The sequence below is a fragment of the Phycodurus eques genome, chromosome 20 (assembly GCF_024500275.1).
Source record: "Phycodurus eques isolate BA_2022a chromosome 20, UOR_Pequ_1.1, whole genome shotgun sequence".
NCBI classification, from domain to species: Eukaryota; Metazoa; Chordata; class Actinopteri; order Syngnathiformes; family Syngnathidae; genus Phycodurus; species Phycodurus eques.
Genome location: NC_084544.1, coordinates 11,841,592 through 11,857,016, shown reverse-complemented (window position 1 = coordinate 11,857,016; position 15,425 = coordinate 11,841,592). Strand labels below are relative to the sequence as shown.

The window sequence follows — 15,425 nt, the reverse complement described above, 5'->3', positions numbered from 1 at the left end:
TGCAATTCAAACGTAACCTCCATGGCACAGATAAAATGTAAAATCAATACCAACCCATATTGTGCATCATGTTGTGCTTACCATACTACAGTACATGTGCACATTTTAATGCAAATTCTGTTCTGAGCCATTATGGTTGGGGCATAAACTGTTCAAACTCCACAGATTAAAACAGTATATACTTTCCTTTTATGACAGGAAACATTGACACATTCATGAGCCTTATCAAGTAACTCCACTGTAAGCTGAGAAAATAGGCCACACATGGCTAGTTGTCTTGGCTCTACCTGTACAGTATATCTTTTTACGTCGACAGGGAATCTTTGCAGCTGGAAGATTTCCCCTTAGGCTACATGTTGTAGACCCAAAAACATTCTAAATTCATACAAATTCAGTTTAACTTTTACAACAAGGTCTCATTCACACACATTTGACGACCACTAACTGCATCCCAAGACAATTTATCAATATTTTCCAGACTTGCCCGGTTATGACAATAAGTTTATTGTTTTCTTTGGCACTTACCGCTGTTTAAGAGCAGCTTTGACTTCTGGGAGCCGCTCCTGTCTCCGAAAGAGTTCCTTTGTGGCGTCGTTATGAAGATGGTGTGTGTCTGCTTTAAGGTCTGGCAGCTCAACTGCCACCTGCTCTTGCTGTGCGCCGTTTCCTGCGTTCTCAGCAATTGTATCCACCCACTCAGTCTGCTGCGGAAGCCTATTGTGTTCAATTGTAGTGGAATTTGATTGCAGCTCAGCGTTGTCCGTTAAGAGGCGTGTGGCCGCGTCGGCTACACCAAAGCTCTCTGTATTGCCACATTTTGTCGTTTTGCTTTTTGTATCTGCATGCTCCGGGCTCTCTTCTCCTATTGGGTATGCAATCGGTAAAAGTTTCTCTTCTGCCTCTCTAACTTCACGTGTGCTCAGGTCTTCATCTTCCAGTCTTGTGTTGTTCTGAAGCAAATATTTGGGACTTTGCGCATCTCCATCTTGCAGATAGTATATTTCATGACTTAAGAGCCCTTCATTAAGGTGCCTTGCTGTTTCATTGACATTGATCCAGGTTTCATCAGTCCCCTCCCCCTGCCTGTTACTGGAGGGTGCAGCAAACTCGCATACCAGCGGTGTATTCACCTGCAGAACCGGTGTGACCAGAAACTCCTCTTCTTTTATCTGTGGCAGTACCTTGGTGACACAATCTCTCTCCTCAATACTTCCATCTTCAACTTTAAGAAACTCAGTTCTGCCAATTACCAGCCCTTGAAATTCTTCTCTCCGACGTCTTAATAATTGTTGCATATCATCTTGGAGATAAATACGCTCTTGCAATTCGTTGTTGGCTATTTTGCTTCCCTCAATCGCCGTATTAACAAGCTCAAAATGTTCTATTTTCTTGATTTTATCTTTTTTTAGTGAAAACCTCTGGAAGTTGGTGACCTCAGAGGGACCCACCAAACTTTCGTCTTCCATCTTGTCCATAATGTGTGTCTGCTCGTCCAAACTATCCATGTTGTCCTCCTCTGCGCTGAAATAGATGTCCATGGTGCTCCCATCATCTGATCCTACGTTCAGATACACTGGGCTACATGGCATGGGAAAAGGCTCTGTGAGTCCAGGAGGAGGAAAAGAACCAAACTCTTTATCTACTGCATTCATTTTTATCTTCAGACCTATGTCTGCAGTCATTTCATTTGGTTTAGAAGAGGAAAGCCCAGAATCACCATTCTTCCCGTCAGCAACTACCTCTTTTACTAGGATCACCCTCTGTTTGGAGTCTGTAACCTGAGTGTCCATCCCTAGGGATGTGACATAGTCAGAAAGAGGAGGGGCAGAGTTTGAAGCTAGAGGGATTGAAGAGAGTGTCTTTTCATAAAGACTGAGGCTGTTGCCTCCGTCGACGCGGACTGAATAAGGACTCTCATCAGGTTGTTCAGAATAAGAATAGGTAGAGGAATGGGAAGAGGAAGGTAGATACCTGCCGGGGATCTCAGAATTTATTCGAGCCTCAGAAGAAGTAGGAGTATTGTAAGAGTAAAACCTCTGGTGGGAGGGCAGGTCATTGTGAGCACTGAAAGAATCATTTCTACTGGTGACACTTGTTGTTCGACGGGAGTAAATAACATCTGTTTCTTTCTGAAAATATGTGGAGGTTTCAACCATGAGAGGTTCGGATTTGGTAACATTTCTTGTCTCAGGGGAGATGTCAGCACGACTTGTTGGAAGTGAAGACAGAATTTCAGAGGTGAAACTCCGGGGAAATAACGACTCATACAAAGCAACATAAACGACATCTTGATTGACAGGGGGATCTATCTTTTGATTGCTAATAGACAATCTTTTTGTGGCATTTTCTGCAGTTTCAGGAATGGATCGTTCAGTGTGAAGAAATACGACCTCTTGTTGGGCTTCAGCAGATTCTGTGTAAGGAACTGGCTCAAGAAGCAAAGTAGCATTAGCGTCATCATAAGTCAAGGAAGGTTCACCATTTGGAGATCGACCATCAAGTGTGTCTAGGACATGGGATAGCGGCACACTTCTGGGCTGTCTGATCAAGATGTCGGCATCAGACTGCTGGAAAACATCATGATCCTCAATGTGTGTCACGGCCAAGTTGCCATCAACTACTTTATCTGGAAGTTGTTCTGAAGCATCCAGCAAAGGTAGCTGGTTCGGCTGAGAGGCTGTCTCTGCAGCGGAAGAAGCAGTAGTCGTCCACACAGATGTATGGATTGATGTAGGATTGCTTTCGGATTGGTTTTCACCCACGGGAATGGTTTCTTTCTCCTCTGATTGAACGCGATCATATTGCTCCAAATCAGGAATGTTTGCAGTTGGTGAGTTTTGACCTTCATGGTGCAAAAGAAGGTCTGAGTGATTTGTTAGATGTTCCTGAGGTCCTGGTTTGGCGGTATGAGTGACAGGGGTTTGTTGTGAGAGTGCAAAGTATGATTCTAACAGTTTTGAATGTATAGAGGGAGGAGAAGGGATGTCAAAGTTATCGCTGGTGTCGAGCGCTGGCTGAGACACGCTGAGCATTGCTTTTCTGCTGCCCTGATCATCCACCATCTGTTTGAAGTCTGCATGTTTCTATGAAAAGATCACAAAATAATCTAGTGACTAACTGTGCATTTCATTAATACGACAAAATTTTATTTATTTTTTTTACTTTTGGGCTCACTATCAGTGCTTCCTGATTGCTATGAACACATTCACTGAAGAGAAAACATCTAACTAGTCACTAATCTGTAAACAGGTTTTACTTTTTTACCATGTAGTATGTAGTACAATTCAATATGGTACAGAAATGATTGTTTCCTTCGGGAAAAGAGAACCACATTTTGGATGACTGAACAGTAACTTATGTGTGGCAACAGGAATGGAATGGAAAGAGCACCAAATGTGATTTTAATAAACAAAACTGTTTCTTCTACTTGTAACAAACAGTCATATGTTAAAAGGAGGGAACACTGAATGCTGAATTGGTTTCTTTTTTTTACTGGGCTAAATCCATGTTCTCGGTTGAATTCATTGACCTGCTATACCGTGTTACACTGGAATAATGTGACACGGGGGTTGGGAAAATAATCGATTCTTAGATGGATGGCATATCACCATGTAGATGTAAACAATTCTGATAACGATTTGGTAATTTGCACCAAAAGGGACATTGGGTCTGGGTCTCTGAATTCCCGGGGGGCCACTAAATAATTTGCAATTCAATAATAAAAGACATCTTGCAATCCCAATGAATATTTAAATAATAATAAAAGATTTTCAAACTCAATTCAAGATGCACTGGGTTTAATCGGCAATAAAATTGAAACGCAGTCCTCTGAATTGTAATCGATTCAAATTGTGAGTTGGCCAGTGATTCCTGCTGCTCTGTATACTGTAACTATATTGCATAGTTGATGCAGCTATTGCAATTATTTTGGCTTCCTCTTCTAAAAACTGTTCCACTTAGAGAAAACATAACTTGGGAAAAATTCTAATTCTCTTTAATCAATTACTACTCAAATACAGATTTAGTTTTCAGAGGAATCTGATGCTGCAAAATTTATTTTACCTCCTGCTGCTCTTCAATGTCAGATCTATGGAGACCAAAGGTGCTTCTTGATAGATTATTTTCCTTCTTCTTTTTCTTCTTTTTAAAAAGACCAAAGGAAAATGTAGCAAATTTGTTGGGCTTCTGGAGATCTGTCTCAGAGTAGCTCAATTCTTGGGCCTGGGGAGGAGAAGCAGACAGTCAGAATACATAAATGGCAAATTCTAGCAAAGTTTGTAAAAGTGACATGGTCCGAACATCCATACCCATCTCCTTATCTTGTGGGTTGTTGTTTGTTTACAATCTCATTGTTACCGTGTTACAGGTTGAATAAAAGACCAATAAATATGATCACATCACTTGAAAGAAGGCTGTGCAATAGTTGTGAAATGCAGTCCTTATGTACTGTAAATGTTTATTATAGAAATAAATAAAAATTGTTTATCTGAATTACTATCTGAATTACCATCCACAGAAAGATTTATTTTGCCTCTCTTATGTAGCTAAATAAGATAATTGTTAGAATACTGATGCAGTTCTCAAACTGAATCTCACATGATTGACATACATTATTGAAAAACTACATATGATATGCTTTACTTCCTAAAATAATTTCCTCACAGAACCAAACATCTAAAATATTAAACACTTTCCTTAGCCAATCTTACCTTATTTTTTATTTCATTTTTCAGTTTGTTTACATGAATTTGAAGTATGGAAATTTCAAATGGCAAACGTATATGTGCTTCTTGTTTGAATCCCTTGTCAGGGGATTCATTGAAAAACTTTAAAACAAGACTTCCTTCAAAGCTAAATAAATCTATTCAAGCACAGCTTTGAGCTCCTATTAGACTTTACACAAGTAAAGAAGCTGACACCATGTCTTCATTCCAAGCATTACAACTGCTCCACCCTAAACAAAGATTAAAGAACATGATCTGCTAAAACCAGTATCAGTTCATTAAAGTACTGGGTTGGTAACATTTATATATTTAAAAAAAAAAAAGGGGGCGACACGTTCAGAGCCTGCCGGAACCATTGCACCGACCCTGAAATGATAGCGGAAGGTAAAGTACTTATTGCAATATAAGCAGTGCCATTGACTCAGAACGTGTCCTGGCTCAGTCACACTTGTTCCATTTAATTTCTCTTTTATTTTTAATTACTGACAAACAATAAACTGTTATTTTCAGGTAGGGAAGTGACACAGGCGACACTGCACGTGTATAAATGTTGCCAGGAGGAGAAAGTGTACTGAGAAGACAGATTAAGCTAATTTTCTGAGAATTGCATGTCTGAAACTGAAGTTAATGTTTTGGGGAAATGATGATGAATATTTATATTGAAACAAATAAAAGGTAGCATTATTAAAATGGGTAACAACAGAATCTGGGAAAATACCACGTATTACCTGGGTATCCCATTATATGCGTAAAACATACTGACCGGTCCACATGAATGCAAACTTGATGAGATAAGACTGATGTAAGACTGTTGACTATTTGTAGGTGTTTTACTGAGACTTGATGACAACATTGACCCCATCCAGTCATCCACGACAATCTCCACCGGGTGTGTCAACTGAAATTCTTCATTCTGCGATGGATGAGTTGTAAAGTAAAATGAGTAGCGAAAGGAACAATCAAAGTGCACCCTAAATTGAGATATGAAAATGCTGATCACAGATAACAGCGCACAACAGTTTCAGTGATCAAGCACTTCAACACAGCTTGATGAAGCATCTCATCTCTTTATATTACATAAATAGGTTTAATTGAAAAAGAAAAAAAAAGGTTTTGTCTGTTAGCCTGAACAAGTCCTACATCATTTGTATTGCTGATGTGTTGACTTGTTTGTTTGTGTTTCTTGTTTGTGAAATATAATAAAGAATTGCAACAAGATGACAAGTCGAAGTAAGAGTCACAGGTCAGAATGATTTATGGGAACAGGTTCACAATTGTCGAGGAATAAACAAACACATGACTAATACATTGTTATGCAGCTCAAGTGTCAACTTTGCATATTAGCAGAGTTTAATTTGGTACTTCCGTTTTTTTAAGCATGATAGCTCAGTAGAGCACTTGCACCCTCTTCTGGAGAGAATGGTAGACTCAGTATGTTCACTAAAGGGTACAATGTCTTTTTTTTTTTTTTTTTTAAATAAAACAAATGTGACAATTTATTTCACAGGTGGCATGTGAGTGTGTGCTATTCCATGTAGAATGGTGTAATATAGAAAAAGATGGTGTAACATGATTGAACAGGTGGCATTAACAGCAGTGTAAACTCAAGGACAAATAAAGTGTTACTTTGCAAAGTCGAGTGTGAGCTTGTGAAAAATGCTTGAGAGATTAAAAAGGTTCACATTTAGACAAGTACCGTAACACTTATAGGAGTAGGGTCCATAATCTAATGTAGTGTAAATATACGTTTTTAATCTTAGTGAATAGCTATAACACAGGTCGAAGGATTCATGTTAAGGTGTGTTTTTTTCCAACGATTATTTTATTTGGAAATGTCATGTCTGTAACAATCTCATGACAACCCCAACCACCTACTTCGTGGTCTTTGGGGGAAGGCACACATCTAGGCTCTGACCTCAAATCTAAATGTCAATTATAAAGTACAATATCTTGCAGTAGAATATGAAACTTTCTTACATACTTTTGGAAGTTTTTTCTAATTGAGCCAATCCCAGCTGACTTTGGGCAAGAACCGTGGTACACCCTGGACTCGTCGCAAGCCGATCACAGGAAAAACTCTGCTAAAGCTCAACCAGAATAGTAAGCTAGAAATAATTGGAGCAGGAAAAGAAGCAAAACGGTAAGTAAACTGCTTCTTCAAATTTTGGACTGGGCTAACAACTGGTGAAATACTCACTAGGGGACTGAGCACTCGGAAAGCTAAGAGCATGTTTACCACATGGTAAACGAGCCCATTTTTGACAGCACAATTTATCTTAGCATTTACACACAGTGGTGTGTTTTAAATCTGCAATATGTATCACTAATTTACAACAATACCCCTTTAAACTTCCAATGCACTTGCAATTGTGCACTAGATTCTGGACTTATTAGTCATGCATGTTGTGTGCCAAACCAAATTACATTTTCAATTGTCTCATTCTAATGATTTGTAGACTATCGCAGTCAGAAAATATCATTTTTATGAGAACTGATCAGAATTTTTTGGGGGATGCTTAGCACAACAAAATGGCCTCCATAATCATGACGGGTGGACCAGGCTAGACAGCTCTCATGGTATGTCCACATAAAAAGGTTTTTTTCCAAGACATGATCGTAAAACACAGGTTTTGTGAGTTTGTGTTAGCACGTACGTTCTAAGACTTTCAAGCGCTTCCACAGTTACATTTACCTTCGAGTTAAGCCGTGGTATCAAGATGTACAATGAACCAATTTCTTCTAAAAAAAAAATTGCATATTGTATTTGCGACCTTCCAAATATAATACTATAATATTATAATACTATGGTACTGAACATACTGGTAGTTTATCGTTCCATGCTGCTGCCTTTCATGCAGATGGCCGGGTTTGATTGCCTCAATACTGAGCCACTGCCAGACCTAAGCCCGGACAAAAAAAAATGGGTGGGTTCCCAATTGTGTGTAGGAAGTGCATCCGGCAAACAAATAAAATAAATAAATAAACTGTGCCAAGTAAATCATGCGAGTTACTCACTGTTGGTGATCTGTGACGGGACAAGCCCAAAGTTACAGCAACGACAACTTTAAACAAACATCAACTAGGCAGCATGTGTGCGCAAACATATAAATATCCCATGAAAGGTAGATTTAGATGTAGAGATCAAAACAAAAATGTGATTCATGAACAAATGATGGACAAACATGTCAGTCGACCTCCCTCAATTAAATACTGTAATGAATTAGTCAAGAACCCAAATCTCTCAGCACAGCAGGATATCGATTCCAAGAACATGCAATATGACATGCCTCTCTTCATAGAAACAGTTCCCAATAACAGATTTGTTTTCTTTCAAAGAACTCATTGAAGCGAGAATCTACAAACACTATTAATCTACAATCTTAGCAGGTACACACTCAGATGCAAGTTTAAAACCAGATCTAAATCTGCCAATCAGCCATTCAGTTGTACTGTAAATCATGAGGCAGCAACACTTAAATGATGTTATTATATTGTTTGACTAAAACAGCCAATTAAAAGAGTAGAGTCAACATGTTTTGCATAACAAGAAGTTCTTGTCTCTTGACTGGATTACAAATCATCAAGTAGTATGAAGTTATCTTCCTGTTCCTACAGTTGTTTGCCACTTCATTTGGTCCATTCAGTTCAAAGAGGTGCCACTCAGTGCACAATGAGGAATGCGTTAAACGTAAATTGAATTACTCAAATAATTGGATACAACAATAAAAAATAAAAAAAGGGTCAAAGCAAAATCTTTGGACAGACTAACGCTTCAGCAGACACAAGCACCAATGCAAGTAGAAATAAATTGATACAATGGCGGCAAGCCAGGAGGAATGGTTGGAATCATTTCACACATACAAAAAGATAAAGTGCAAATGTGTCTACCGCAAAGCAGAACTGGTGTACCACAACAGCACGTCTAAGCAAACACAGGGGAACATGTCGATGTTAGCTAATCGAATATACTCTGCCACAACCAGGTACAAGATATCGCAATGCGCCCATAAGTGGTCAACGGTAACTAAAGAAACATTTAATAAGCACATTCATACATGAGCATCTATGGCAACAAATGACGCCCAATCACTCAACACACAGACAGTTTGCAGCCAGCTATGTAATTATGCAAAATCCATTTTTATCTGATTAATCAATGGGATAATCAGTTGACGAATTGATTCTAAAATATATTCCATAGCTGCAGCCCTAGTTTCCCTTTATGGATATGAAGCCAAGTGTATTGTTTTTTGAAAGTGCTGTGGTTGTTGGTGGCAGGTAGGCTGATCTCTGATCTGTCGATTGGAGATTGCATTGTAGCAACGAATACGACTACTGCTTTTGTATTGAGTGAGGGATATTTGCTATTTGCAATTGCTCTTATAGTGAAGTTCCTTTGGTCAAGTGTGAATGCTATCATCCATACTGTGGCAGGCACTAAACAACGGGCCGAGACCACTTCAAGCGATCATGGTTTAGCTCAAGTGTGAATACTACACTGCTCAAACACAATGAGCACCATTCAGATGACAGCAAAAACAAATACAACAAATACTGCACAGTACAGACTGGCATGAGTCGGAATGAGTAGGATTCATGAAGCCCACAGCACAAAGTATTGAAGTAGTCTGGATCAGAATGATCCGGATTTAGTTCTCTTTTTTTTTTTTTTTTTTTTTGCTATCCTGGACTGGAAAGAACTTTCACGTAAATTCATTCTGAACTAGCTGCCACAAGGGACATCACAATCCAGATTTGAGGTCTTTGGATAGGCCGACAACAAGGATTCACCTCACTTGTATTTTTACCCTTCACCTGATTGAGTTTTATTATCCTACTTTTCAAGTGGCCTTAAGCACAATAGTATGTTCTTAGTCACTTATTTGAAAGCAATACAAAATAGCTTGGATTAAAGTGTCTGCTAAATAATTTAGAAATGACTTTGTTGTGCTATTTTAAAGTATCTGGAGCCTATTTAATGCAGGTGTGCTGTTTCAGAGGTAGAGAAGACAGATATGGTAACAAGTGCTACGAAGGGGGGTAATTTCACCTCGAGCAAGGCATGTTGGGGAGGCACAAAGCAGAAGGCCACAAAAGACCACACAGTGAGAGCCAAAATCCAAAGACCGGCAACAAATCCTATTAGCAGGGGAGTGTTCAGTGCCATCATTGTTCATCTGTCACAGTCCCCAGATCTCATCTTTATGTCAAACTTGACCAAAATCTTTCAACACCTTGTTCAGTCTCCGGCACCAAGAATCAAGGCATGTTTGTTTTTTTAGCCACTACACTTATACCCGCAAAAAAACAAATGTACATTTTACATCTATTTCCCTCTAAGTTCATCTCAGTTGTATTGTTTTTGGATTTTTGAATTGAAATTTGAACCGGTGGTTTCATTTGAACCCCGCCAAAACTTAAACAGGCCAAATGCAAGAAAGAATTGGTGGGCAATGACGATGACTACTTTACTGACCTTCGACCTGCGTGCAGTGGCATATATAGAAGAGCTTGACTTGTCCAACACGTTGTCAGCCCGGCCAGGTCCATCTACCGGACTGTTACTGAGTTCAGCAGGACTGAGGAGCACACAGTGGAACAATTAACAAATCACATCACTTACAGTATTAAGGTACATCAGAATGAAGCATAACAAAGCTTCAAAATTGTTTTTAGTAGTGTGATGTGAAGTGATGTTTTTGAGCGGTATTTTGACCAAAACTAGGGAATACCATAGGACTGCAAATCTCATTATGCTGGGACAAGACACAAAGTGTTGTTGTTGTTGTTTTTTTGTTTTGTTTTTAAACACAGCAATGAATCATTGCTTAGGAGAATGTTGATTAGAACCGGCTAAACAGAGATTGACGTCGTGTTTCTTGGAACAACATTCCATATTGTGTAAGTGTGACTTTTGCAGCAAAAGAAGTGTTAACTGTGCCATTACGCTAATGTTAATTAACATTTAAAAATGTGAAAAAAAAAACCATGCAATTTTAATTAGATATACCATAATTCACTTTATCCAGCTGCACTCTTTAAATTGCTGTTTTACGATCATTGCTTATATGTAGGCTGTGTAGCATAAACTGGGAAAGCCGAACCGGGCTTAACTACAGTGAGTCAAAAATCAAACCACATGAATACAGTAACTCACAAGCTGTCAACACATCAGCCGAACGGCACAATAGTCACTTGATACACTCAGAGGCGCCTCTGCTTTGCACAACTGGAAGGTCTAGGAAACCACATAGCAAGCCGACATCTCGAGCACAAGTTCATAGATCTGTGGCTCAAGGCAAGCCCTTTTAAGCATAGCTTTTCAACTTTTTATTGCTGCACTCAGGTTTTAAACAGCTGTTTCAGCCTCTTCTAAGAGCGGAGCACCGCTTCAACAATTGGGGCTTGTTTTGTACGTACATGCGATAACACCTGCACAATACAGTGAGATCTAATAGAAGAGCTCTTACAGAAATGTTGCTTCAACAAAGACAATCATGCATTTGTTATTATAATACTATGGATTGTCAGCAATGGCGGGCCGTGCATTAGCAATGCAATAACAGCACATCATCTTGAGCGGTTAGTAAAATATTTAGCTTAACTTTAAATATAATAATATACAGCTGGTATAATACATTTGAATAACAAAATATGAATAACTTTTTCTACTTTTCATGAGGAAAATAATATCTCCCCTGTAGCGGTAGGGGTATGTTCACAGCATGGCCCTCAAAAGGATGGACAAAACATTTGAGGGTTGTGCACTTCATCAAAGTTGCCCATCCCTGCATTAGATTGTGTAATTGTAGGAAATGAAGCATCCGCTGGGTGGACACATACTTGACAATCTGCAAATGCAAACATAACAACACACACATACAGAGGTACCATTGTCGTGCTTTTGACAAGTCCTCAACATTCATTCTTTTCTTTAAATCCCTGTCCATCAGTCAGGAGAAGGTGAGAAACACACGTTTGACCTGGCCTGATGTACATGTTTTTTTTTATGACAGTTGTGCCTTCATACTAGATTGAAATACTATGGGACTGATTTTGGTGCAAAGCACTGCTTCAAACTGCTATAGAGGATTTTTTTTTTTATTAAAAGATGATGCTGCTGGCCTTTCTCATTTGCTAATGAATCTGAGTGGAATATACAAAGTTGCCATATAGACGTTTCATTCAGGACAGCTACAACCCCCCTAAGGGTGCTGTGGGTGTGTTTCACCTTTGCTTGAAAGGGGAACTGTGTGAGAGTGAGACTTCATCCCTGTGAACTCTGAGATGCAAAACTCAAATATTTATTGTCAAAACACCCAAATCGAAAGATAATTTGTTAATCATGGATTTAAAATTAATCTAGAACAACATCAAAATGTAGATGAAAACATATTTATTCATCAAGTTGTCAGAGTCAGACATTCATCAACTCCAACAAAATTCAAAAATGAATATAGACCATATAAAAGGTATCTTCGGATGAAAATTTACGCTGAAGTCATTCTGCTATTAAATATATCTTCACTTTTTATTATTTCTGACCTACGTATGACTGTTTTGGGAGTGCAAATATATGGTTAACCTTTACCCCAGTCATGAAGCATGCAGCTCTTGAGTAAACCCATCATTTATTGGTCTTTTCACTATGCAAACACACACAGCCAGTCAGTGTAGTCTCTAACCACATGATAAACAACACCATGGCGTTGTTTTTGCATTGCCACCATCTTGAACAAGTATCTGCAAAACAAACGCCCTTTTCCACGAAGGTTGGACACACTGCTGTCTATGTGTCCTCACTGACTTAAAACAGACAAGTGTATTATGTTCAATGTGCAGTATTCTGAGTAATAAATTCAGATTTACTAATTGTTTGGACTTGACGTACTATACATCGATCAACTTTTCTAATAAAAACTCATCTCAATATAATAATGGTAATTTGCTAAATTTCTCATGTGTCCAGCATACTGAGGCCTACAAATAAATAAATAAATAAAAAAAGAACCAGATCCAGTCAAAATGTGCAAAATACTACCTCTTCTTCATGCAAATGTTCCTGTTTTGTATCATTTTATTTAAATATCAATGATGTCATGCAAAAAAACAAATTGTGTTGGTGCCCGAAAGGACTGAACCTTCCTCCAGTAAAAACTCATGCAACATTGTAAGCATCCGGGGACTGTGAAATGTTGCACAAAGTCAGAACTGGAAAGAGTTCAAGGATGTCTCAGGTCACTGTTACTCCATTTGTTTGGATATGCAAATCTAAGGAAATATTCTACAGGATTTTACTAAACATTTGCTACTTTTATATACTGGCCAAGTGACTGGACAATTAATTTTCCAATCATAATCCAGTCTAAAGTATGAACAAATCATGACACCTTACAATAAAACCGAACATTAAAATCTGTGATAATTAAGGTTTATTGCATTAGGTTTAGGAGTTGGTGACCCTAATAAATCATAGATGTACCACCACATTCGGTACACCTCCAAAATCTGAGATATGAAATATATAAATGAAATGTTGCCTTTTCAAAGACAATACTGCTCATTTTTGATTGGCACTGCCAGACTGGGATTACTTAAGATATATTTATCATTGTGGTTGTGATTTGCACTGATGTGTAACTGCAGTGCATCATACCGAGAGATGTTTGTAATATATTGACCGGCTTGTTTGCGACACGAGAGGAAGAAAGTAATGGAAAAATTGGGTGAGAGGCGAGTTACAGCTTGGACTAGTCGCCAGTCAATTGCAGCTACTGCAAAGAAAACAATGTTTCCTCTAGTTTTCTTTGTACTGTACATTCCAATAAAGAAGCGGATGGATAGTCTAGTTGCTCAGCCTTGTGGGGAAATTGATAAATCACAGTATCTCTGTGGGTTACAATAAACGTTAAAATAATGCCACTGACAATATGAATCAAAACTGAGCGTGGATGATTTTGATGCAGGTGTTACTATATGACCCCAAATAAAGTTCAGATGTTCTGGTAGGGTTTTTACATCTTACAGCACAAAACCGTGGTCCGCAGAGAGATCTCACTGTTTAAAAGTATACTGTAAATCAAGAAAAGGGTACAAAAGAATTTCCAAGACAGTAAGTATGCCGTGGAGCACAGTGAAATCAGCCATCATCAAATGGAGAAAATACGACACAACAGTACCATTAATTACAAAGAACTGGATGTCCCTCCCAATTTGTTGAAAAGACCAGAAGACAACTGGACAGGAAGCAAGAGGCCAACAGCAACACAGAAAGAGATGCAGGAATTTATGGCAAATACTGGCTGTTTATACCAATATATATATATATATATTTGAAGTATATTCTACTTAAGGTCAAATAAGGTTATCAGGACAAGTGCTATAGAAAATGGACAAAGTATTTTTACTTTTGGGATAGGATTTTTTTCTTTTTTTTTTCTCCGAGCATTTATTTTACACAGTGTACAATATTTTATATCCATCCCCCCATATCCTCATCGGGGTCGCAGGTGAGCGGACATGGGGCGAGAGGCGGGGTACGTACTCTCTGGACGAGTTGCCACTTCCCCACAGGGCTCATCTACACCAACAACCATCACACAATGGGCGATTTAAAGTCTTCAATTAACTTAACATCCACGTGTTTTGAATGCATGAGGAAGCCAAACACATGGCGACAACACATCCAAGCATGGGGAGAACATGAAAACGCCAGACACGAAGGCCTGCGTGAGATTTGAAAACCGGGAACCTTTGACTGTGAGGCCTGACTTGTAAAGGGGTTCTAGAAAATTCAGAAGACCTCTGACCTTTAACACACCGTGCTCACACAGTGGTGGAAACATTTATTGGACCGCCACCCAGTAAGATTTACACCGCAGGTAGCCTAAATAAGCAGCACTGTTTTGTTTCTGTCATGTTAGTACACCAGTATCAAAATGTAGTGTTTCTACCCAAAACTAAAACACATGGGTAAAGCAGCACATTCCTTAATAAAGACATTTGGTTATTAGTATTTATATACATTCCTGAACAGAAAATAAATAAATAAATATATAAACACATGATAACAATAATAATAATAACAACAATGTGTTAAGCACATTGCACATATGGATGGCTAGATTACCACACGTTTAAAAACAAAAACAAAAAAACACTGCAGTCCAAATAATTTGGAATTGTGACTAGTTTGGTGGTGGAAGGTCTCTCCCGAGCACTACTGTTGCGCCTTTAGGCAAAACACCAGCAAACTAACTCTAAAGTGTGTTGCACTTTGATGTTTAGTATTATCATTTGAAAAGCATTCGAAATTAGGGTCGATTGTGCAGGTGTACCTAATGAGGCGACCGATGAAAAGTATGAAAGCAGACAAGAAAAACGAACCACGATGACAATTGTGCAGATTTTACCTGAACACCAGCTGCTTTTCGGACGAGGGGCCGCCCTTGGATTTTAGCTTCAATTTTGGAAACTTCAACCTCTTTTTCTCGTGCGTCTTTGTCTTCACCGGCGACTCGTGCAGGTCGGGTTCACTCCTGGAAAACAATTTGACGAAAGACCTTTTGGTGAACTCCTTCTTCGACATGTCCACGTAACACGTCCGAGCAGCTCCTTGGATGAGAAGATCGCTGTGAAGTCAGATTACATGAATGGTGCGCGTCGCAGGCGCCTGAAGGATGGTACTTTATTGCCAGATGA

At 38.9% G+C, this 15,425-nt stretch overlaps 1 protein-coding gene across 1 annotated transcript in view; it reads right to left on the bottom strand.

The window, feature by feature from the left end:
- Window positions 1–15,425, bottom strand: part of LOC133395631 (uncharacterized) — a 39,312-nt gene extending 23,887 nt beyond the window's left edge. The window contains exons 1-4 of the mRNA XM_061664708.1: window positions 15,137–15,425; window positions 10,201–10,303; window positions 4,063–4,221; window positions 526–3,083 (exon numbers count right to left, since the gene is read on the bottom strand). Of these exons, the coding sequence (XP_061520692.1) occupies window positions 526–3,083; window positions 4,063–4,221; window positions 10,201–10,303; window positions 15,137–15,312 (2,996 nt within the window). The 5' untranslated portion in view covers window positions 15,313–15,425. The remainder of the gene's footprint in view (window positions 1–525; window positions 3,084–4,062; window positions 4,222–10,200; window positions 10,304–15,136) is intronic.